Raw genomic sequence first — 24094 nt, forward strand, 5'->3', positions numbered from 1 at the left:
CTACAATTAGTGATTTCATCATCTCAGCCTTGACCACTTAACTATTGTCAGGTGTGTCCAATTATTCACTTTACATTTCTGTCCTTGGCAGTCAGGACTTGTTAATTGTATTACCATTTACACCTGTGTGGTTCCCAATTGGCTTCTGCTGAGTCACCCTGACTCTCACATACATTGTTTTATTTCACTTACTGTATATCCCATGTTGCTTTTTTCTTGACACAATAATGTGTACATCTGCTTACAGAATTCAAAGACATAGCTGTGTTAGTTGGTAGAATTAGTATGTACAGAGATCTTGTAGCACCTTTGAGGTTAACTGAAAGAAAGAAGTTGGCAGCATGAGTTTTCATAGAGTTGAGTCTACTTTCTCAGATGCATTTGGTGGAGTGGAAAGCCAGGGACAGGCCTATATATGTCATTCGTTTGAGAATGTCAATTCAAATTCAACATTCTTAATTAAGTGGCAAGTCTAGTTTTAATTATGGTTGTTGATCAATGACCATTATTAAAACTATAGACTGCTAAAAAGACAAACAAATGGATCCTAGAGTAAATCAAGCCTGAACTCTCCCTAGAAGCCATGATGACTAAACTGAAACTAGCATACTTTGGATATACTATGAGAAGACATGGCTCACTAAAAGACAATAATGCTTTATTGCAATAATCCCTGCTAAGGCAGAAAGCAGTAGGAAAAGAAAAAGGACACATTCCTGATAGATAGACTGAAATCGGAGAAGCTAAGGCCCTGAGCCTGAGCAGGGCTGTTGATGATAGTGGGACTTAGAGGTGTCTCATTCATAGGGCCATCATAAATCAAAGTCAATTTAATGGCAATTAACAACAACAATATTCAGAAACAAAAATAAAGACAATGGAGATTTCATATAAGCCTACCATGAACTGAAAGAACCTGTGATGGGACAGCCAAGTTGTACAGGCTAGCCCCTTAACCCATATTTCTGGCATATAAATACCTGCACATTTGGCCAACATGTTCAGATTCTTTACATAGGGCAACTCCAACTCATGCTACTGCCTGAGTGAATCAACAAGATGGCATCTGATCTCTATTCGATCTAAAAAAATCTGGTTGGACTGGAAGTTCAATCTTTACTTCACCATCAGTCCTGAAAGATTGTCCTTCAACACATCTGTGGTGCATTCCTAGTTAAAGAAAGCCTGGATAAGTTGTGAAACAGAGAAACAGTGGTGGAATCCAGGAAGAACAACTGGAACAGTGGCATATTTGTGCCAGGCTCACAGGCCTATGACATTTTGATTAGCAGGGATTATCATCTGCTGCTGCCACCCCAACCCTCTTGTTCTCTCTCGTTTTGGCTACATCCAGGAGTAATGGAGGGGAAAGTTTGGTTGTTTGTAGTGGCTTTACAAAATACCTGGATCTAGCTAGCACTCCAACTTTTATTGCTAGTGACTCTAACACCTACAGCACACTTATAAAACTTGGAGTACTTAAACACTATAGAGCCTTTATTTGGCACAATGTCATGCTCTCCCCTCAGCTTTCCTTGAAGGCCAATATAAGAAGATCCCATTCTTAGACAGACTATGCACCTGTGACTCTGGCCAAATAGAAACAATAGAGCATTTATTACTCCAGTGCTCATACTACAGGGACATCTGTCTCAGCCTTATTTTACCTCGATTGCATAAATGCCAAGGACACACCTATTAGCTTTACACTTCTCTGTTGCTTTCAGACACCAACCCTGATTCAATATATAATGTTGCCAGTTTCTGTGCCGCTGCAGTTAAATTTCACCAGACAATGGCCTCTGCAGTAGACTGGTATCAATCCTGTCTTGCTATACTGAAACTGTTTAATCTGAAAGGATGTTTCAAATACTGTTTTTAACCTGTGTTTTTACTTCCTTTTATTTGGTATCCCCTTGTTATCTGTGTTGGTCTATGACTGTAATAAACATTCTAGTCCTACTTCTAGTACAAAAGACCTGTTCTAGTACAAAAGTTCAAGTACAAAAAGATCCTGGTGGAGATGAAAACTGCCAGATACTATATTAGATCAACACACCAATCTACACTTTTGGACTCTTGTAGTGAAGGTCTGGCAGTCAGCATGGTGTAGTGGTTTGAGTGCTGGACTTCAATTCCCAGCTTGGCCATGAAACCTACTGGGTGACCTTGGGCAAGTCATACTCTCTCAGGCTTAGGAGGAAGCAATGGAAAACCTCCTCTGAGCAAATCTTGCCAAGAAAAATGCATGATAGGTCACCTTAGGGTTGCCCATGTTGGAATGTGAGTGCGCAGCCGTGTGTCAGTCACACAGAAGCTCCATGTGAGAAGAATCACCAAGCGAACTGTCTCGGAGCTGTCTAGCTGTTCAGGAATCTCCTCCTTCTCTCTGGATGCTGATAAAGGCACACTGAAGCAAGCGTCTCTTTCAAAGAGGCTCTTTAATCTTTCAGTTGCACTATAGACAGAAAGCAAAACTCCAAAGCTACACATCCACCACTGCCAACCAACAAAATCCCACACTGTACAATGAGGTTTGAGCTTTATATAGACTTCTGCCATGCGGCCACTAAGTCCAGCCTCTTCCTGCTGTGTCACCTTAATTGTTGTCCCCCAACCAAGATGACCAAGCATATTCACAGTAGTTTCTCAACACTTCACAGTGCTTTCCGGCACATGATGACCTTGTGGATACATCATATGTCCTAACCCAGCTATAACCAATTCATTGGTTATCAGGCTGCACGTGACCCTTTGTCACTTTCTTCACATCTGGACATTTTACTTCAGGCTTTATTCTCTAGAAATGACTTGAAGGCACACAACAACAACGACGAGAAGGCCTGCACTTCAAAATTTGTTACTACACCACTGCCACTGGCTGCCACCCCATCCTGCTCTCCAGCATCTGCCAGCTCAGGAGATTGCTTTACGTGGGCTAATGGTAGGGCTGGCCCTGTCTTTATATAAATGGCAATGGACTGCTCATAGAATTTCTCTATGCTGGGATGGCTGAATATGCTGGCCTAATGTACAGATTTCAAGGAATCATAAAGTTGGAAGAGACCACAAAGCTCATCCAATCCAACCACCTGACATGTAGGAATGCACAATTAAAACACTCCTGACAGATGGCTATCCAGCCTCTTTAAAAACCTCCAAAGAAGAAGCAAAACTGTCTAGATGTTGGTGGCATTGGCCCCTGCAATTCCCTTTATACATTTCTTTCAGTTCAGGGGGAAAGGACATCTCCATCCTCTAATATAAATGAACAAAACCAAGGCAGCCAGTACTCCTTTCTTGTCATATCTCTCACTGCACTGAGTTTTTATAGCCCTTTAATTAGACATTTTGCAGCTCTTGCAGGTGTTCCAAATTTGTTAAAGAGAAGCAGCCATTAATGACTCACATGTTCCAGTGACCTTTCTTAATTCATGCAAGAAATCAGGCAGGCCACTATGTCACAGGCAGCCCCACTGATTGCTACTTTACTTGTAAAAACACATAGAAACAGTTGTGTTCCCTGCCCCCCCCCCCCAAAATATTTCATATTCTGCTCCTCTGAAACCAAGTGTTGCATTGTCTGGAAAGGAGGAAATAAATGGGTGTATGCCATTAAGAAAAGTGGTGGTTTACATCTATCCAGAATCGATACTAGTCACTCCTGAGAATTTCTTTCCTGGGACCAAAGTGTTGAGAAAATATACTTTTTGGTTTCTGGATTCAGGATAAAAGAAAGCAGTGCTTCACACAATATGTACTCAATTGATGACATGGCTGCAAGATGTGCTTTAAAGGGAACTAGATCAATGCATACAGACTAAGGATTCATCTACACTACACTATTATCGGGGTTTGATACCACTTTCACTATCATAGCTTCATCCAGTGGAATCTTGAGTTTTGTCATTTGGTGCAGTTGTATCAAGCTACAATAACTGTTCAGTGTAAATATATTCTAGGGACACACAGATTTTTCTAGAAACATGTGAATTATTAGCAGTATTGTTTTTGCTCGGTATTGCCTGTCGTTTTAATCTCTGTGTCCACTTGGTCCCTGTCAATGTGCTTTTTTCTGTTTGTTGTTGTTGTTTTTGTTGTTGTTGTTAGAGGCTGTTTGTTGCTGGCCATTATCAAGTCTTGGATCTTCATTAGAAGGGATTTTGAACTGGGGATATGGTTTGCTACGATTTGTGATGTGTTGCTGTTTTTCAAATTATTTTTAAATTTTCCCTTAGAGATGTTGTGCATCAATGTATCAAACAGAAAAGAACATTTTGGTGCAAAAGCACCTTTTATTTTGCTAATGCACCAATGTACTATAATGCTATAACTCCTTTTACAAAAGAAAGAGAGAGGGAGGGGGAGAGAGAGAGGGAGAGAGAGAGAAGGGGTGAAGAGGATGAAACAACTACTTCTACCTTTTCCATCATCCATTCTGACTGCCATCAGCTTCACAATACACATCACTGAGGCAACAGCCAAAAAACCAACATATGCCCCCCAGGACTTTTTTGATTCAATATGTTGAAAATTAAATTAGTGACGAATTTCATTGGTCCAAAACATACTGCAGAAATAATCCTACTTTGAGACCACTCTAACTGCTCTGGCTCAGTGCTAGGGAATTCTGGGAACTGTAGTTTTGTGAGACATTTAGCCTTCTCTGACAGACAGCTCTGGCACTACAATAAACAGCAGTTCCCAGGATTCCCTAGCACTGAGCCAGGGCAGTTAAAGTGGTCTCAAACTGGATTATTTCTGCAGTATGTTTTGGACCATTGCTACTTAATATAAATTCCTGGGTAAAAGGGATGGGGAGTAGGAGAGACTTGTCTATGGATGTTCCAGAACATTTCACTGATCATTGGAAGGAAACCAGACAGAAAGGACTTTTGCTCTGATCGAGCAGCAAGGCCAGCCCTACAGATAGGCATAGTGAAGTGGCTAGCTCAGATAGTAAGGTCAGATTGACCTTGTGCCTCCTACGTTCACCTGCTATCTTCGGAGGCAGTAGAGGATGTCATTCCTTCAGAAGTACAAAACTAAGATTCAACTGCAAGGCAAATTGCCTTGTGTACATTGAGAGGAGGAGGGTAGGCAAAGTGGTGTAGACAATGTACTCCAGCAGGGTTTTCCTTATGTTCTTCCATACAGTGTCAAATTTTATCATTCTCTATATTTTTTCATTTCATTTTATTTCAGTTTTTATCATAAAGGTCTTTCTGAAGGTACAGTGTCATTATAACTAAAAGGATACATCTAACAATTGAACTGAATTCTTCCATTTTAGAGCTGTGTGGGGAGAGATAGTGTTTCAAGCCCATGCCTGAGAGTTTTGCATTTCCTTCTTGAACCATGAAAATCCTAAACTACCACTATATCTCTTTATAATTGCCTGAAGATGTTAGCACATCAGCTGTATTGGCACTAGAATATTACATTCATATTGCTTGTGGTCTACTTTTGGCTTGTGTGTGAAGTCCTCCTGGCCCTTTAAAGGTCTTTGCAAAAAGAAGGATGTATTGATTGAATGTTTTTGTCTTGGGGAAAATGTGTCATAGTTTCAACAAAATGTTCATGGCTCTACTGAGATTCAGGAAGGCCAACAGCACTAGAATCTACTGCCATCTGTAATGTCAACATATTCTTGCCTTAGATCAGAGAGATTCCTTTATAAGTGGAAGGAAATTTCCATACCATTATTTTCAGCTTCTTCATTTTTGTACTTTGCCTTTTGCAAAAGAAAATGACAGCTACAAACATCAGCTCTTCTTAGAAGCAATGAATTCTAAGGAATCAGTCTATGACACAGCTTGCAAATTCTTTCCAGTTGAAAAAAGTTTATTGAGCAAGAGGAAGGTCTGTCCAGAAAACTTATGAAATCACTAGAGCAAGAAAGATTATGTGCTCGGCAGACAAAAGAATTATCAAAAATACTTTGCAGCAAATCATGGAAAAATTAAATATATAGACTACAATCTCCAGAATCCTCCAGTTACCACTGCCAACCAAGCTTTTCCAAGCTCTGCTTTTGGGAGGAAATATGATTCAATTATCTCAAGGTCTATCTGTACTGTAGAAATAAGTAGTTGGACATTGCTTTAACTGCTATGCCTCCATCCTACAGAATCCTGGGGTTTGTAGATCTTTGGCAGAGAAAGCTAAAGACCTTTTAAAACTACAAATCCAGGATTCTGTAGGATGGAGCAACAGCACTTAAAATGGTGTCAAACTACTTTATTTGTAAGTGTAGATGCACCCTGGGAGTATGTCCCACCATGCTCTGTAAAGCTTCCTTCTTACTAGACATATATAACATTGCTCTGTTATATAATTGATGTTGTTGTTTTCCATATTTCCCCACTTAGAACTGAGAGCACCACCAAAACTAATAAATCAGTCACCTTAAACAGCAGGTAGACAATGGTATAATAAAACTATGTCCTTGGGAGGTAGTGTTGTTTAGTGCTTACCATTGTCAGACTGGATAAATTGTCAGGCAAGGAGGATAGGAGAGAACAGTGCTCAGATACCAAGGGTGATCTTGGACCAGCCACTGTCCCTTAGCGCTGGTACTGTTAGGGGTATAAAGTGGGGAAAAGAGAATAACACAGAATGCATTGCTTTAAAAAAAGCAATTGAATTGAATAAAAATAGTGAACACACTCCCAAATTACTGTGCGAGCAAATTAAAGTAAAAAAGAAATCTCTAACCATTACTTATATAGTCAATACCATTGGCATTTCAAATTATTAGAATAATGATATTTAACAGTGTTGAAAGGTATAATTTAAAGAAAACATTTCCCCCCCTATATATCACTTTGGAGCTTAGCTGAGCTCCCTGGAGGAAAGGTTGGATAAAATAACACAAATCAGTTAACAAACAAACACTGTGGGGGCTGAATGCAGACTTTTGCTATGTTAAAATTAAACAAACAGACAGGTGGAAAGGAGCACCATAATAAAGTGATCCTAGTCATCTGAATGCTCTGGAGGATTAAGTCCCACTGAGAGGTTGGAAAAATTGTATTACAGCTACTGCAGTTCTCCAGCCGGGAGAGTATGGGAACTGTAGTTCCAAACCAAAAACCTTCCAGAAAAACTCTGGCCAACTTTCCACTGGCAGAAATATCTGGGATTCAGCTAATCCTCACCCTTCCATTTTTTAAGGTTTACAGAAAAATCTTCAGCTCTGTAGCAATAGCAAGTACATTTCTATACCACTTATCAGTGAATTAGCACTCTCTAAGCAGTTTACAATGTGTAAGCCAATTGCCCCCAACAAGCTGGGTACTCATTTTACCAACCTATGAAAGGATGAAAGGCTGAGTAGACCTTGGAGCCCTTCTCTAGGGTTGAATTGACATGGTTGTGGCTGCAGTACCAGCATTTAACCACTGCACCACCAGGGCTCATCCTGTAGGTACAATCCACAACCAATTCCATGCAGGCATAATCCAAATAGCTAAGTATCCAAACTTTCCAGTATTGTTATCATCAAGCACATGTTCTCCAACTCTTCCAGTTTAGCAGGGAGAGTCCAAGTGAATACTTTGTCACCCTACCTTCTTAGCTGCTTCTAAAAAGTCAGTTTCTCTCTCTTCCTCTTCCTTTCCTCCTTCATCCATGCCTTACTTCAGTTGCTGCAAACTGAGTTCAGATTTCAAAAGCAGTTTGCACTCAGTTAACTAAGGAAGAGGAGGCAGAGTTTTGCCCTTCCTAATGTCAGTACATAAAAAACAGCATTTCTCTGCTTAAAATAGTAATTTTGTGTTTTCTTTCTCATTAATAACTTTTCACATCTAGTTGCTTGGCCACATATGTCCCAGTTTTCACCTGTTAAATGTTGGAGGGTATGCAGAGGCTAGATTCTGGAGTAGTACAAATTCTCAGGTTATGGATTTAAAGGCTGCTGGTTTATATTAGCTCCCCCTTTGTAATGACAAGGTGGTTTCCAAATCTATCCCACCTGAGACAATTTCCTTCTGTAAGGAAGTACCAAACGGGATTCTCTCCTGCTTGCTGTGGCGGATATTTGGTGTTGGCCAATACTTGGTGTTGCTGCACTATTTATACACCATATCTAGTTTCATCTATTCTGCTAAATCTCACTGCCAGAAGCAACCTGCTTTGCCTTCCTATATGGTGGGTCCAACCTTCCTTGCTCACCTCCACGTTAAATTAGTGCCAAAGTAGGTAAAATAAAGTATTAGATAAGGAAGAGTTAAATGATAAAGCTCTGAAATTTCTTCCTGAAACCAGCAGGGGATGCTATTTTTGGTTTGTGATTGTCAAATTCCTGCTAGGCATGACCTCAGAGAAATCTTGACAAGAAGTCCTGGGTTTGATTACGAGAATTCTTTTGGATCCCCTGCCCTCTTCTTCTAAGGAAGTCACCCCCCAGCTTGACAAACATTTTAAAATGTTAAGAGGAGGGGATAAGTTTGAAAAGCAAACAATCCCCTCCCCCACTCCCACCCCAAAATTTATAGTTCAAATTTACACCAAGTTTGCACTAACTGGAGCAATCTAGGTTTCCACTGAGACTTCAGAATTCTCTTTGTAATCCATTAGTCACTTCCCTTGAAGAGTTTGTCTTTATAAGCAGTAGGGTAAAATAGGCCCAGATGTGTCTGTAATGTTAGAAGCTCTTGCATGTACTACCTGCAAATTATTATTTTTTTAAAAAAGTAAAGAAAAAAAATACTAGAATGTAGAGATGGGGAATTCAGATTGTGGAAATACAGTAGTCTTGGTTGGAGAATGGAATGGCATAGGCCAAAACCTGATTAACGTATCAGCCTAATTAACATGTTTAATGAAATGTCACATTCGTAACCATTTGCCTACATTTTATTTTTAGGACTGTGATCATGCCGATTGCCTCTGAGTTTGAGCCAGACTTTGTCTTGGTATCTGCTGGCTTTGATGCTGTGGAAGGCCATGACCCACCTCTGGGCGGGTATAAAGTGACCGCCAAATGTATGTACCTGTACATCTTTTGAAAACAAAACAAAAATATAAAGTCTCCCAACCCCTCCTTCCTCCCCAGCCCCAAGATTATTCTATTGCTTTGTTTCGATCATTTATCACTCTGCTTTTGTCTGCAAGATGTATAGTCAACAAACAGATGGAGGGGTGGTAGATCTTGATATTGAAAACTAAAGAGGTGGTAGATCTTGAACTTGATATTAAAACTAAATAATTTATTATTTGATTATTATTTTAAAAGAAACAATAACATTTTTCCCAGCTCCAGAAAGTAATGATAAGAAAATAATTGGGGGGGGGGGGGGGAGAGCCCAAAAAATTCTTGTTCAGAAAAAAATCTATACCATATTTAGCTTTAATTTTGTCAGTGCTGGCCTTCAAATAAGATTGTATGGCTAGTGTTATTTTTAAGGCTACAAATGCAGTGCACACCCTCCAACTGTTCCAGTTTGGTAGGGATAGTCCCAGTTAATCCTCTGCCATCCCACTTTTCATCTGCTTTTAAAATGTCCCATTTTCTCTCTCTCTCCCCCTCCTGCTTGTCTTCTTCATCCTCAGTTTACTTCATATGCTGCAACCCAGGTTCAAAGTTCAGTAGCAGTTTGTACTCTATTAACTCAGCAGGGGGCAGAGGAAAGGAGTAGGTGGAATCTTGCCCTTCTCAAAAGCAAACTGCTGCAGCCTCTCTTAGCTTATGTGTTCTTCATCATGAATAACTTTTGACATTTTGACCACACTCTAATGCTGTTGGGCCACATGTGTCTTGGTTTTTATCTGTGAAATGTTAGAAGATGTGGCAGTGTAATGGCTTCTCATTTATATCAGAGCCATTCATTCTACTCAGATTCAACTGGAAGCTCATCTCAAGCATATCTTGTTTCAGGAATAGCTTGTTCAGAGATTGTGACAATTTATAGTTTGCCTGCCTCAATTGTGGACTTGCCATTTGTGGATTTGAGTATCCACAGATGGCCCCACCCCATTCATCCCAATGGAGGTGCATGCATGAAGCGGTGGCACTGTAGCTGGATGCATGGTGTGCCAGCATTAAAACCAACAGGACTTTACGTCCCATGGTTTTTGACATCTGTGGGAGGGGGATCCAGAATTGAAACTCCCACCCACCCACCCTGTGGATAAGAAGGGACGACTGTACTAGAATTCCCCACAGCTCTTCAAAAGCTGGTTTTGCTTTATTACTTGCCATAAAAGTGCATGCACCTGGCTCATGCCCTTCTCCCCAGACCTATCTAACTTAAATGTATAGTCAATTGAAACATTATTTTTCCTTCAGCAAAGCCAAAAGCTCACACTCAGGCCCCCCCCCCCCTGCAGGGGGAGGAATGTCTGACTGGGTGTCACCCCTCTTCTGGGGTGTCACTCAGTGTGGGCCACACACCCTACACCCACCTAATGACACCACTGTCTATATCCTTTTTGAAATGAGGGTGAATGCAAATGATGCCTGACCCATGCATAATATAGTGGAATTATTACTTCTCTCAACTTGGAAACTACCTTTCTATTAATGCAGGCTAAAATCACATTTGCCTTCTTTGTTCTCTTAGGTGCTGAACACATGGGCAGGACATGATGGGCCAACACCCTGTGCATCCCTGCCTGTGCATCCAGCCCATTTCCTGCCTCCAGCGCTTACCTGGTTCACCACAGTGATGGGTGTGTGTTCAGACACCCACCTGCTACTGCCATCACCAACTCACCCCTCGCTTTTCCCTGCCATGGCCTGTAAGGGCAGAAACAGGGCATCTGGGCTCACCCACATGGCCTGGCACCCCCTTCTGGCATCACAGGCTGTGAATGGGGTGTGCATAGAGAATGGCGATGGCAGCAGCTAAGGGGCTATCTGTGCTGCCAGCTGTTGTGGCAGAGTTTTGGGGAAACTCTGCTACAAACAGCTGTTGGCATTTGTAATCTCAACAGGATGACACCAGGTTGGGGTGTGTGTGGACCTTTTGGCCTGTGCATAAAACCCCTTAGTTTGTATAATTCATCTATCAGGTGTCCAGTGAGAGTACCTCCAAAATGAATCTGAGGTTACGGCCAGAATCATACACTGTATAGCAGCAAGGGATGGCTTGTGATTCTCCAGAGATTGTTGTGCTCCATGTTCCTTCATCACTAAGGTCAATAAGACATTTGAGCCTAACATCTGGAGGATCACAAGCTGCCCACTATTGTTTTATATGAAGCTCTTTTATGACACATCCTGCTATAGATCTGTAGTTTATTGCTGAATAGAACATTCATTATATTTCTTTCTCTACCTGAATAAATACATTATTGTTCCTTTAATTTTAATTTAATATGGATAAAGATTTGAACTTCTTCTTTCTTCCCAAAAATGGCACCTACTTTAGTTTACCATAAATTTTAAAAAAGTTAAAAACACAAATCAAATTCAAAAATCAGAAAAATTGAATTAAAATACACAATCTGAAACATACCACTAAAGAAAAATACTGAACCCACTCAGTTGAAAGCTCATTCAGGCCAAAGGCCTGTCCGAATAAAAAGGCATTTACCTACCAATGGAAGGACAACAGGAAGGAGGCCAATTTACCTTTTCTTGGAAGAGAGTGCCACAGTTTGAGAATGTCCACCAAGACAACGTTTAAGAAATATACTTTTTGGAGTGAGGAAGGAGAGAGACAAGGTGTACAAATTGGCCACATAGGCTTATATGGGGGTGGAGTGGGAGCGTGGCATCCATACAACACATGACCCCCAACTCCACCCCATGCTGGCATGATGCCACACCACACAGTAGGCAGCGTCACGGCACTCCTCTGTTGCTTCGTCCAGATGATGCACTGCCAAAGGAGCGCCAAAAAGCCACGGTGCTGGTGGCTATGGTGCCTTTTCCATGGCACAGAAAAGAGCCACTTTTTGCAGCTCCTTTTTGTGCTGCGGAAAGGCCAGATTGAGTCTGCGGTGTGCAGTTGCCATGGCCCCGATCTGGCCCTAAAGGGGGTGGTCTGTCCTCCAAAACCATTTTATAGCAGAAAAGACTCGCTCATATTGAACTGACAACCATTTAGGCATCTAAACCTTAGGAATCTGTGTTGTGTGAGCTATTTGTGTTGAGATGACTTGGGTACAATTAATTTCCCCTGGAACAAGGATGAGCCCTATTAAACTTTTTTTTAAGTTAAAGAATTATTTGTGCATTACAAATCAAACTGACTGTTTGTGTTCTTTAAGGCTGAAGGGAAATCTCAAGAGTTCAACATGTTCATAGTTCTGCCCAACATATTGTGTTTCTGTCTTGACTGCCGAGAGCCTTGGTTTTAGTGGGACAATTACTAAACAAGCATGCATTAGACTGTAGAAGGAGAAGAAGCCAGAAAGATTATGACAGATTTGGAGAACCCCCTGATGCATATAATATGGATGTAATCAAGATCATACAACCTCATTTCATTGTAGTACATAAATTGCATCATATGCACAGTTTCAGATATTGTATTGACTTTTAGTGTAACACCCCATAAAAGAGGCCCCCAAAGGCCCCAGATTAAGTCCATACATACCGTCTTTGATCTTCATATATAGCAATTGTTGATATCAATGGGAATGTTTTGTGGAGCTTATGATCCATCTATTCCCCTTTGTCATATTATAGCCTCACTCAATAATTTCAGTATTTTGTTTTTATTGCTAAAACATTATTAAATTTTTAATAAGGCAACCTAGAATATTGCTGTTTTACAGTATCTTATTCATATTAGCAATATGAAAAGGATAGACAAGAAAATAGGAGGCGAGTACTGTCGAGTGCAAAAAGAATGGGTAAAGAGCTAAAGATTTGTTAAAGAGTTAAAAAATATTGTGGTAATACCCAATCATTTCTGTCCAGTGCTAGGGCAAAGTTGTATAATACATTCCTCCACCCGTTCATTCTGATGGATAAAGGTATGCATAGGCATCCTGTTTGACAACTATAGTTTCTTCACTGTCAAAGCAAAAGGACTGACTAAAGTTTGGGTCCTACAAGAACTCTGAGGATAGTCCTGGTACCAGGATACAAGGAAACATGTTTTTGGTATGTTCTATATTTCTGTTTTACAATTTTGCTTCCAAAAATCCTGATGAGCAGTATTGTCATGCCATAAAGCTATCTTTGGCCTGGTACATACCAGCCCAAAAGGACGGGGTGGAGGCTGCCATTTATTTTCTGGAGGGACACAGCACCAAACCAAAGTGTGGTGTCCCTCTGGCTCTAAAAGAACCCAGAAAAATTGGATTCTTCTACGGACGCCATGCGGACATAACAAGTGCACCATTGGCACATTCATGACATAAGCAATGTGCAGTGATATCTATACACTGTGCGTCACTTATGTCATGATGGCAACCCCTGTATGGGCGAGAGGCCACCATTATGTTGCCGCCATGACGTCCTAGGGTTAGGGACCTGGACGCTGCTTCTTGGAGGTATGTACTGTGCCTTTGAAACAAACAAACCTAGAAAAATTCCTTTTGAACTATCTGTCTCAGAATCCTTCAGACAGCATAGCCGTTCTAGCTGAAGGACTTTGGGATTTGTAGAGTTTCCAAAGTGGGCTCTAAATTTTCCTGACTGTGTTGCTATTTTAATTTCCCCAGCTGGATTTGTTGGTGGGGTTGGGAGAAGATTGCTTCTCATTATGATTAAGTCATTGTTTTTGTTTTTGTTATTGTTATTGTTCATCTTTTTATATGGTTCTCTGGCTTGAAAATCTTTTGATGAAAAGTAGATAATGCATTTTTTCTCAAAAAGTGAAAGAAAGAAAAGAAATAGCCTATATATCCATTTATTGGTCATTTGCCAAGGAATTCAGTGCAGGAATTCATTAAACCTTACTTTTATTCTCACAAAAATCCAATGAGACAAGACAGCTAGCAGATGGCCCAATCCCACCCCAAAAACCATAAGGCTCAGTGTGCATGTGAACCCACATTTTCCAAGACCATGATTCCAGCCACACAATCTGCAAGTAAAACCCCCAAACGCTCATCATAAATGTAGCATTTATTGTATCCACAAGATCGAATTTTCTTTACTTATCTATCTGGAAATGTTTTCACTGTGATCCAGCCACTGTTTAAGCACTGTGTAGTCTTACTAGTTTAAGTGGAAAATGTAAGCATTTGCTTCAGTGTCTCCCATTGAAATCCATGGGATCGCTAAAAAGTACTTAACCTTGGTTGAATTGTGCCCTTTGTATTTGTTTTATCATAAAACTTTCCGGAAGAAAAATGTTATCCTTAAAGTTCTTGATATCACTTTATTACCTAAGGTAGTAACTGAACTCTTAAATGGTAATTATCTCAAAGACAGTAAACAGTGAAGTGTGAAGCAAAACAACTGAATGTTTGGGTCTCTGCTGCCTCCTTGAAGGAGGCTGAACTTAGTGAATTACTAGAATCTGGTGCTTGCTTTTTCTTGGTTATCTCCAAAGAAAATACTTGGCACCATGGGCAAATTGGGATGATAAGTAAGCTAAAAGAAGATCCCCTTTCAAGCATTTAATTAGAAAGCGCATCACAGAGTGTGACCTAAGAAATCAACTTATTGCTGTGCAATTATATCCAGAGAAAGATATAAGAAATTTCTTTTCCAGCTGCTTTTCAACTCCCATTCCTACAAATGTTGGGGATGGGATGTGGGGAGGAGGATGTTACTTTCTCAATAATATATCCAATTTTTTTAATGGAGATAGTACCCCACAATATACATGTTATCTGACTTATACAGTTGTGTATGCGCAAGGAGCATGGGTAGCCATGTTGGACCCTTATAAAACAGCTAAAAAACACAACTGGGCAGAAAATGGGAAAATAAAGATAGTAATTTAAGGCAATAAGTTTTCTGGTGTTAGTTGTTGTTTTTAGGAGTGCTGAAAATGTACCCAAACAATAAACAAGAGTTATTCACAACATGTCATCAGAAAATATATATTTTTTAAAAAAATGGTAGCTTTATAGCAAAACTAGAAACAGAGTTTTGTTAGTCAGTGTGCTACCTTTTAAAAGCGCTCATGTTGCAAATGTTCACTTGACAATATGTGTGAATATGTTGCATTCACTTATTCATCACAGAAGTCAATGAAGATTCATTACCTTGCCTTGTGTCTTTCTTGGTAGTTAAAATACTCTCTCAAAACATACTCAAGCAACAGTGGTGCCAGGCCACAATATCTGGGGGTTTGGAGAGGGAAAGAAAAAGAAAAGTAGGTCCTGGATATTCTTGGAGAGGCAAACACTCTCTGGCTTGGTAGGATCATTCTGAAGATTAAAATGCAGATGCTTGTGTGCTTAACAGCTGCGTTTCAAGCTGTGACAAGCTGCTTGATGCTTCTAGTAATGTGAAGGGATGTGAAGGAAAATTGTCATTTTCCACAGGAATAGTCTCCTTATCCATCGTCTGTTAGAGAGGAGATTCAAAGGAACACAATCCATAGTCATTGTAGACAACTTCCTACCTTCCTTCCTAAAACATCAGTGGCAATTGGATTAGGATTCATATTTTGAAGCATTTTAGTTCTTTGCATCTTGAGTTCAGTAACAAGATGTAAATAATATACATAGTGTTTATGGCATAGACATTTCTATGCAGGCACTGCACAAAGTTGTTTAAAAAGTCACTTTCAGTATTTATTTACTTATAGTAGTCTGCCCTGAAACCAACAAGGAACTGGCAGATATTAGCTGGAGCTCATGGTTCCCTGCTGATCCATTAAGGGTTCTGTGAACTAAGTCAAATATTCAACCAAGCAAATACCCCTTATCAGTGGCAAGATTCTCACTCTGGCCCCTTGGCCATGGACTTCAAAATTTGAGCACATGAAAGACAGAAGTGGCAATAACACTAAATCCTGGTCATCTAAGTCAGGACAGATGGGTCAAGGCGTCTCAAAAGTCTGCTGTGGTGTGTTTTAGCCACATGGGGTAATTGGAAGCCATATGTTTATTGTCTGCAAGATCATCTTTTCTATACCTTTCTCTTCTAAAATGAACACTTTATTTTATATTGTTTAGTCCAATGATACATTCCCTTTATCTCAGGTGATTACTAAGGTTTATTTTTTGGGGCGATGGGGGGAACCAAAAATATTTTTTTGAGTTCATGGAACTAATTTTGAATTCATTGAATCCATTTTGAAACTATTATGAATTTGAAGAGATGGGAAACAAACCTATAACAGAATAAGACTTCTTTTCAGGGACTGGAAAAGTTATTCCCACGGGGCTGGAAAATTCTAAAAACCAATTTTCCCAATATTTACTTTTTTAACAGTTTGGAAAATCTTTTCCAAAAATGATGTGCATTACATGCAACAGGTGTACTTTGCTAAGGTGGAAAAATAGCAGCTTTTCCTTGTGTGGCAAAAAATAGAATTTTCTAAAACTGTATGCAGATTCTGTGACTGTAGTTAGGACAGGGCAGCAAGTCTTTTCACTAGTAGACATGAGGTCTGCTAATAGGAAAGTCACACCTATCCCGTGATCCCAAAGATGCTTAGGGAGAATTCCACTAGCATTATTCTGTTCCTGGTGGTGTTCCCAGCAAGTGGCCCCAGAACCTGCACCAGTCCCCCAAAGTCCCTCCCATTAAAAAAAAATCAATGGGATTATCAGGTAATTTTTGGCCCTATATCATGCAGAAACCCCCCAGATGTATGAAAATACATGAAAATATTCCCTCCCCACCCCACAAGCACTCCAGAACCTTGCATTATCCCCAAATACCTTCATTTTCCGCTCTGGTCCTGCACAAAGTGATGCAATACAACATCCCTTCCTATCACATTTTGAGAAGGACTGAAAAGGAAAACAGAAGCATTTGTGCTTTCTCAGTGGGGGTGGTGCAGCCTATGAGAATTGACATTTTCCCCTGACACAGTTGCCCATCCCATTATAGGTCCTCATATAAGGTTTTTCAAGACAAGGGCAAAGGACTCCAGGACTGGACTCCTCAGTCCAGCTTTGCCTGGAGCTGTAATAGTTAATTTCCAGCCAACCCTTTGGTTTCTTAGGGAAATAAATTTCTAAATATTAGATCCACTTATCTCTAGTCAGCAATATCTGATAGGGTTTTGGAAATGGTAGGTGGTCCACCACTTCACTTCCACCATTACCCTGTCCAGCTCAAGATAACTGTCTTAGTTTTTACTCATGGGTGACAGGTGCACCTATGTCCTACCTCCTTTAAATAGAGAAAACACTCATCATCCATAAAATTCCAGTAACATTAGTATGCAGCTACCAAGCCTATCAAATTCATAGTGGTTAGAATGAAATTTCTAGCATGACTGGGTAGTATGTACCGAAGATGGATTGGGGCAGCGACAAACACATACCAGGGCCCTACCAGATCCACTTCTTTTTGAGCCAGGAAAAGCTGGCTTGGCCACCCACACCATGGCTCCATGGTAGCTTCATGCCACTGGAGAGTCATGAAGCCACCCACATCTGGGCAGCCAAGTGGCTTCAATCTGGCTTCTCAGAGTAATAATAATAATAATAATAATAATAATAATAATAATAATAATAGATTTATTTATAGCCTGCCCAATCACAAAGAATCAGGGCGAGTTGCAAGGAATCAGGATGTGCAATGTCTAAACGCCATGCGCCAATGACTCCGAAAGCGGGCTTTTTTGGGCTGTCTGCTCCAGCCCATAGTTCTGCAGTTCCCAGCCTCTACGTAACGAATGAGCTTGTTAAAAATCGGCCATGAAGTTAATCACGCACAAACATTCTGGACACCAAGGCCTGTTACAGACTGCCAAAATAAAGGTGCTTCGGGTCTCTTTGGAGATATGCTGTTTAAATGATGCATGCATCCTAAGAATCCGGAAGCTGCACCAAAGCTGTACTCCAGTGCTTAGGAATGGAGTGTGGCTTTGGTGTGACCTCCGGACTCTTAGGACCCATGCATCATTTAAATAGCATACCTCCAAAGACACCCTAAGCAGCTTTATTTTGGCAGTCTGTAACAGGCCCAAGTTTAGAAATCCAAGCTTCAGTAGTTTAAACTCAGAAAACCTTTATTAAGAAACTATACCTCCAGTCTCAGCAATACCGTTTTCTACTGTATAACCCATTACACCAACTTCTAACGTATTATGGCAGGCAAGGTGCACATGCAGCTCCTGACAGATATGCAAACAATTCCTCCAACTTTTCAAACCTCAGTGTCCAAAGGATCTCATTGACATGGGAATCCAGTAGCTCATACACACAGCTACAACTTTTCTTTCCAGTATGCTTTCCCAGTGGGAATTGTCTTCAACTAGACATGGACACAGCTGGGGTCATCTTTTACATTCTTTACAAATAACTCTTTGGAGACAGTTGAGGCACAGGCCATGAAGAAGTTTATAGTCTGTCTCAAGCAGGTCATAAATACTTCAACAATGAAAGGATCAGCTATTTGTAGGCCAACATCCAATACTGAGATCCATGGGCTAAACACATCTAACTGAGTGCTAAACTGTAGGTAGCCTTCTTTATTATAAATTTGTCCTATCTATATTTTGCAAATGTTTAACCTTCCCAACAACTTTGTGGAGCGCATCATGCTGAGACACAGTAATGATTGATTTTCTCTACAACATATGCATTGGAGGTATTTTTAAACTCAAGAACTATGTCACAACATCAGGAGAAATGCAAAAATCAAAGAATAAACAGAGCTTGAAAAGCTACTTCTGGGGGCTACAGTTTCCAGAATCCCCCAGCCAGTGGCCATGCTGCTTGGGAGATTCTGGGGTTTGGATTTCAAAAAAGAAACTTTTCTCAGATCTGAAGAGAACTCTGGGAAGTTTGTATCATGCCAGGCTGGTTTAAAAAGCAGAATGAAGTGGACAAAATGCCTGTACTGCAGCCACTCACTCAAAACCATAAGGTTGTGAGTTCAAGACCAGCAAAAGGGCTCAAGCTTGACTAAGGCTTGCATCCTTCTGAGGTCGCTAAAATGAGTACCCAGATTGTTGGGGGCAAATTAGCTTACAGTTGTAAACCACTTAGACACTGCTTAGGCGGTATGAAGCAGTATATAAATGAAGCTCCAGATTTTTGTTGGAATTTTATAGTTTATAATGATACACTGTTACCTTTTCCACCCCCAGTGAACTGTGAGAAAATCTCAGAGGACATTCCTGCTCACACTACAGTCTTAGCATTTCAACCCTCTGTGCCTTTATTCTACTACACCACTGATGTCTACTTGTTTCAAAATGGGTATCTCCAATTTAATCCCATAATGTATGTGTTTAGCAGTTTTAATGGTATCACGTTGGGTCCATGTCATTCAAGCTGAGGATGTAGTAGCATCCCATGGAGAAAAAGAACACATAGACCACCACTTGTTCGCACAGAATACAACTATAAGATTTGAATCCCCATCTAAAATTAAATTTTGCTGCACAGATTTAGCAGTGTGCTAACTGTCCATTCCTTCACATTCCAGTTGCAAACACTTACCAATGGTGCCAGTGGCCTGAAGGTAACACCACTGTTATTTCTTCAGATCAAAGAAACAAAGCAGAAAAGTGTGGCTGTGGAAAGCCAACTAGGGCAGGTTTTGTTGTTCTTTCTGGGTTGAGAGGGACAGGAAAAGAAATGTTCCCCTTGCGGCAAATTACCCTGGCTTTTTGTGCATTTCTGACAATATTTTGGACTATAAATCAGGAAATGAAGTGCTATAAATAGGGACTTTCAAGCATGTCCTTGAAAGAAACTAATGTGAAACTTAAGTGCAAGAAGCAAGCATGCCAGCCTTTCTTCCTAATTCAAGATCTAAGTGGATTATACTGTGGATGAAGCTGAGGGAGGGGAGCAAGCTTTATCTATTCAGACCCTCATTTGATTTTCAGCAAAAAGAAAAAAAAGGCTCTGTTGAAAATTTAATACTACTTCTGTATTAAAATAGGAATGACTTGCTGCTTTTTTATCTTCTGTTTTTAAAGAATGCACACATTTATGCTTCAGATTTAGTAGTGGCTGTGTTGGTGGGACAATGAATCCACTCTGCATTTTAGTCCAAATCTTTAAAATGCTACCCAAAGTTCTGGACACTAGTCTATCTATAGGTCCAGTGCCCCAGGTAATTTCTTTAAAGTTGAGAATAAAACTCAGAATAGATTCAGTGCCCCACTCACAGGGAAGCCACCATCCTACCAGTATTTGGATCTATCCTGTGCCTGATGGCACTGGAGTTAATGAAGTAACCCAGTGGTACTCAAACTTTTTATCCTTGAGACTGCCCTTTATATCCACATGTGGATATTATGCTCCCACCACTCACCACAGTATGTTAATAAAATATATTGTTTATTTAGTGTGTGTATTTTTATTTGCACATTCATGTAAATGTAAATTTTAACATTTTATAAGGAAATAGCATTGTTGAAATTAGAACAGTTTTCCTGAAGTAATGTCATTCAACACATGTGTAAATTTTAAATATAAAAATGTTTGGGAAGAAGAGGAGGAGGAGCAGGAGGACAAATCAGGGCATCCAAGGCCTGTTACAGACTGCCAAAATAAAGCTGCTTCGGGTCTCTTTGGAGGTATGCTGTTTAAATGATGCATGCATCTAAAGAATCCGGAAGCTGCACCAAAGCTGCACTCCAGTGCTTAGGAATGGAGTGTGGCTTTGGCGCGACCTCTGGACTCTTAGGACCCATGGATCATTTAAATAGCATACCTCCAAAGAGACCTGAAGCAGCTTTATTTTGGCAGTCTGTAACAGGTTCAAGTCTTGTATACACACACACCTCACCTTGAGCAAGTCTCTCACACACAACCAAAGTGCTGCCCCACCATTTGATAACAACTGAAGTAATTTTTACCAGTAATCTACCTTTAACAAGTTCTGGGTCTTTTCATAGCAAGGCATGATCAAGTCTCATTTCAGAAAAAGTTTTAATAAATGGGGAATGGCATTCATTTGTTAGAATAAAGTGTAACAGTTATAATTAATTTCTAAAATTACTTCTCAAGAGCATTTGGGACTTTTAAAAGGAATTTCAACATTTTTTTGGTCACACTCTTATTAGTCCTAAGCCCCCCCCCCCGCAACTGCTTTTTAAATGGAATGAAAACCCACCAAAAAGTAATATGCAACACAAATGTTATTTTAAAGCACTGTAGTACTGATGTTGTACCTCTCTGATTAGAGCTTGGAACATTTAAAAAACAATGTGTTCCAATTATTTGTTATAGACTTTAAAAGGTTATGCATTGCCATTACTTGTTAAAGACTATAAGGAATAATTGGAACATGTTGCTTTTGAAATGTTCCAAGCTCTAGTTAAACAAGTACAACATCAGTACTATAGGATGAGAACAAGCTTAATAAGTGTTGGTTCTAGATTAAATGGGTATAAAAACATCCTGCTGCCTGCATAGTTATTATCAGTTATACTATTTGAACTGGCTTGGTTTCATCTTAACAAATTCTGGGGATTTGTAGTTTTAATGAGAATTCTATGTTAGTGAACTCTAGTGAACTCTTCTGAATTATAATTATGATATACAGAGCAGAGGGACTGAGGATTAAATCAGGGTACCGTGGGAATCAGGACCCAGTGTGGTGTGGTGGTCTGAGTGTTGACTACAACTCCGGAAACCAGGGTTTGACTCCACACTCAGTGATGGGAAATAGGCTATCACACTCTCTTAGCTTGAGAAGAAGCTAAAGGCAAACCTGAACAAATCTTGCCAAGAAACCTCATGATAGCTTCACCTTAAGGTCGCCATAAATCAGAAACAACTTCTTGGCACACAACAACAAAAAACTTTGGGAATCAAGGAAATGAACTAGACTTCTCTGGCAGAGAATTAGCTTTGCTAAACTGCAAGTCACAGGATGGATCCATGACAGTTAACTGGTATCATACTGATGTATCTGTAATGTAAAAAGGTAAAAGTTTCCCCTTGACACAAATGTCTAGTCGTAACCAAGTATAGGGAGTGGTGCTCATGTCTGTTACTAAGCTGAAGAATCAGTGTTGTCTGAAGACAACTCCATGGTCATATGGAATGGAGTGGTAACTATTTATCTACATACATTTGCACACTTTCAAATTACTAGGTTGGCATAAGCTGGAACTAGTGATGGGAGCTCACCCCATCATGCAGCATTTGGACCTCGAACTGTCAACCTTCAGACCTTATGATTGTCAGAATTGGCATCTTAACCACTAAGCCACCTTGTCCCACATCTGTAGTGTACCTGCACCTTAAATTGATCTCAATTAATGTTTGCAAGAAAGAGATCAATATCAGCTGTACTGAGAAGCCCATTTTCTTTTGCCATACTGAACTTGCTTGGCAATTGGAAAATGCATGGAGGTGAGTTTAAGAATGAATGAACAAGACAAAAGAAGAAGAAGAAAACAAAATAAGGCTTTAATGATGAAAATGAATTGATGCCCTCTGCATATGGTTGCAGAGAAACAGGATAACAAAAGAAGATGAGTAGCAGAAGTTAAGGAGAAGAAAGGAGAAGAGGGGACAAGTAAACTCTGAATGAGAGAATACCAGACCTTCCATAAAAGCCCCAGTGCACCCTGAGAAATAATGATATGATGGTAAAAGTTGGCTTTTCTTTCATTTCAGAGGCTCTGGAGACTAAAATGCTTTTCCCAAATCAAAATAGTCATATGTAAATTAAGAGCACAAAAGCCCAGTTTTATGATTTGAGCTGCACTTTAATTCCTTTCTATCTTTCTTGCCATTGTTTTTTAAAAAAACCAGACAGAACATCAAAGGCAAATGGCATGTGTTCTAAATCAGGGCTCCAGTGCTGAAGTATGACAGCACAAAAATTAGAATGAAATAAATGTGCTGCTTTAGCTCTCCTGTTTTCCTCAAAATCACTTCTTATGAAATCAGTTCCTTTAAAGACATGGAGCTTGGTTAGTGGGTTGCCATTGTTTTTATCCTTCTAAATTCTTTTATTTGTTTGATATTTCTTGGCAAATACTGATGTCACTGGTGTGGTGAAGGCAATTTTCTCTCCCGTCAAAATGTGCAGTTATAAAATCAGTAGTTTTCACAGTATGTTATTTGAACACCTGATCCTGCCAGTTTAGCAGTTTCTCAGGCTTGAATGGAAATACTTTTGTTCCAAAGTGTGCAACAGTGTGGGTAGATAGGCCTGTACAAATGAAAAGCAACAACCCATCCTTGTTGTATGGGACAATGATGATCTCTGATATATTTCCTTCCCTTACTACAATGGTTGTGATTGATGTTGTGTTATATTTATTTATAGTACACCTTTTTCATCATCTGAAATGCCAGATGGCTTGAGGTAGTGGTAGTGGTTTATTGAATTTTATTCATTGATATTCCACCATTTCCCAAGTAATAGAATTCAAATCAGCTTTATATTCTTTATTGTATGTCTTCCAAGTCATTTCTACATATGAGGAACCAGATCAATTCTACGAAAACTTATGCTACAACTTCTTTCACACAATTAGTCTCAAAGATGCTACAAGATCCCTTTGCATATTAATATTCCAGACTAGCACAGTCGTATTTCTGAATTCTCAACCCCAACCCACTGATGGTTACCCTTTTTCATTTCTCTAACTGTGCCCAAAGTGACCAAGTGTCCCCTGCCACCAACAATGCTGCTTCAGATAAAGTACTATATATTTAAAAACCTGTATTTTCAATTGGAAGCAAGTACATTAGGTCTTCAAGGAGGCCATGCAGTAAGCATATTTCAAGGTAAAAAAATGTATTCTTAAAGGGGGAAGTGTTGTTGTTATTATTGTTTTAGAAATAGTAATAGCATTTCCATTTCCATACCGCTTAATAGTGAACTCAGCAGTCTCTAAGCAGTTTACAATCTGTAAGCCAGTTGCCCCCAACAAGCTGGGTATTCATTTTACTGACCTGCAAAAGGATGGAAGGCTGAGTCAACCTTGGGATTGAACTCACAATATTGTGGCTGCAGTACTGGCATTTAACCATTTTCCTGTTGCTGCAGAAGTAGGATCTTAAAGGGAGAGCTTTAAAAATATAAATGGAGGCCCGTTTTGTCCAAGAGCCAAATGTTCCCTTTCCCTGG

The 24094-nt window shown here is 39.9% G+C and overlaps 1 protein-coding gene across 1 annotated transcript in view; it reads left to right on the forward strand.

Annotated features, from left to right (window-relative positions):
* The window catches only part of HDAC9 (histone deacetylase 9), a 553634-nt gene that overhangs the window by 440802 nt on the left and 88738 nt on the right, over positions 1-24094 (forward strand). The window contains exon 22 of the mRNA XM_042472073.1: positions 8870-8988. Coding sequence (XP_042328007.1) covers positions 8870-8988 — 119 coding nt within the window. The remainder of the gene's footprint in view (positions 1-8869; positions 8989-24094) is intronic.

Source organism: Sceloporus undulatus, chromosome 6 (genome assembly GCF_019175285.1).
Source record: "Sceloporus undulatus isolate JIND9_A2432 ecotype Alabama chromosome 6, SceUnd_v1.1, whole genome shotgun sequence".
NCBI classification, from domain to species: Eukaryota; Metazoa; Chordata; class Lepidosauria; order Squamata; family Phrynosomatidae; genus Sceloporus; species Sceloporus undulatus.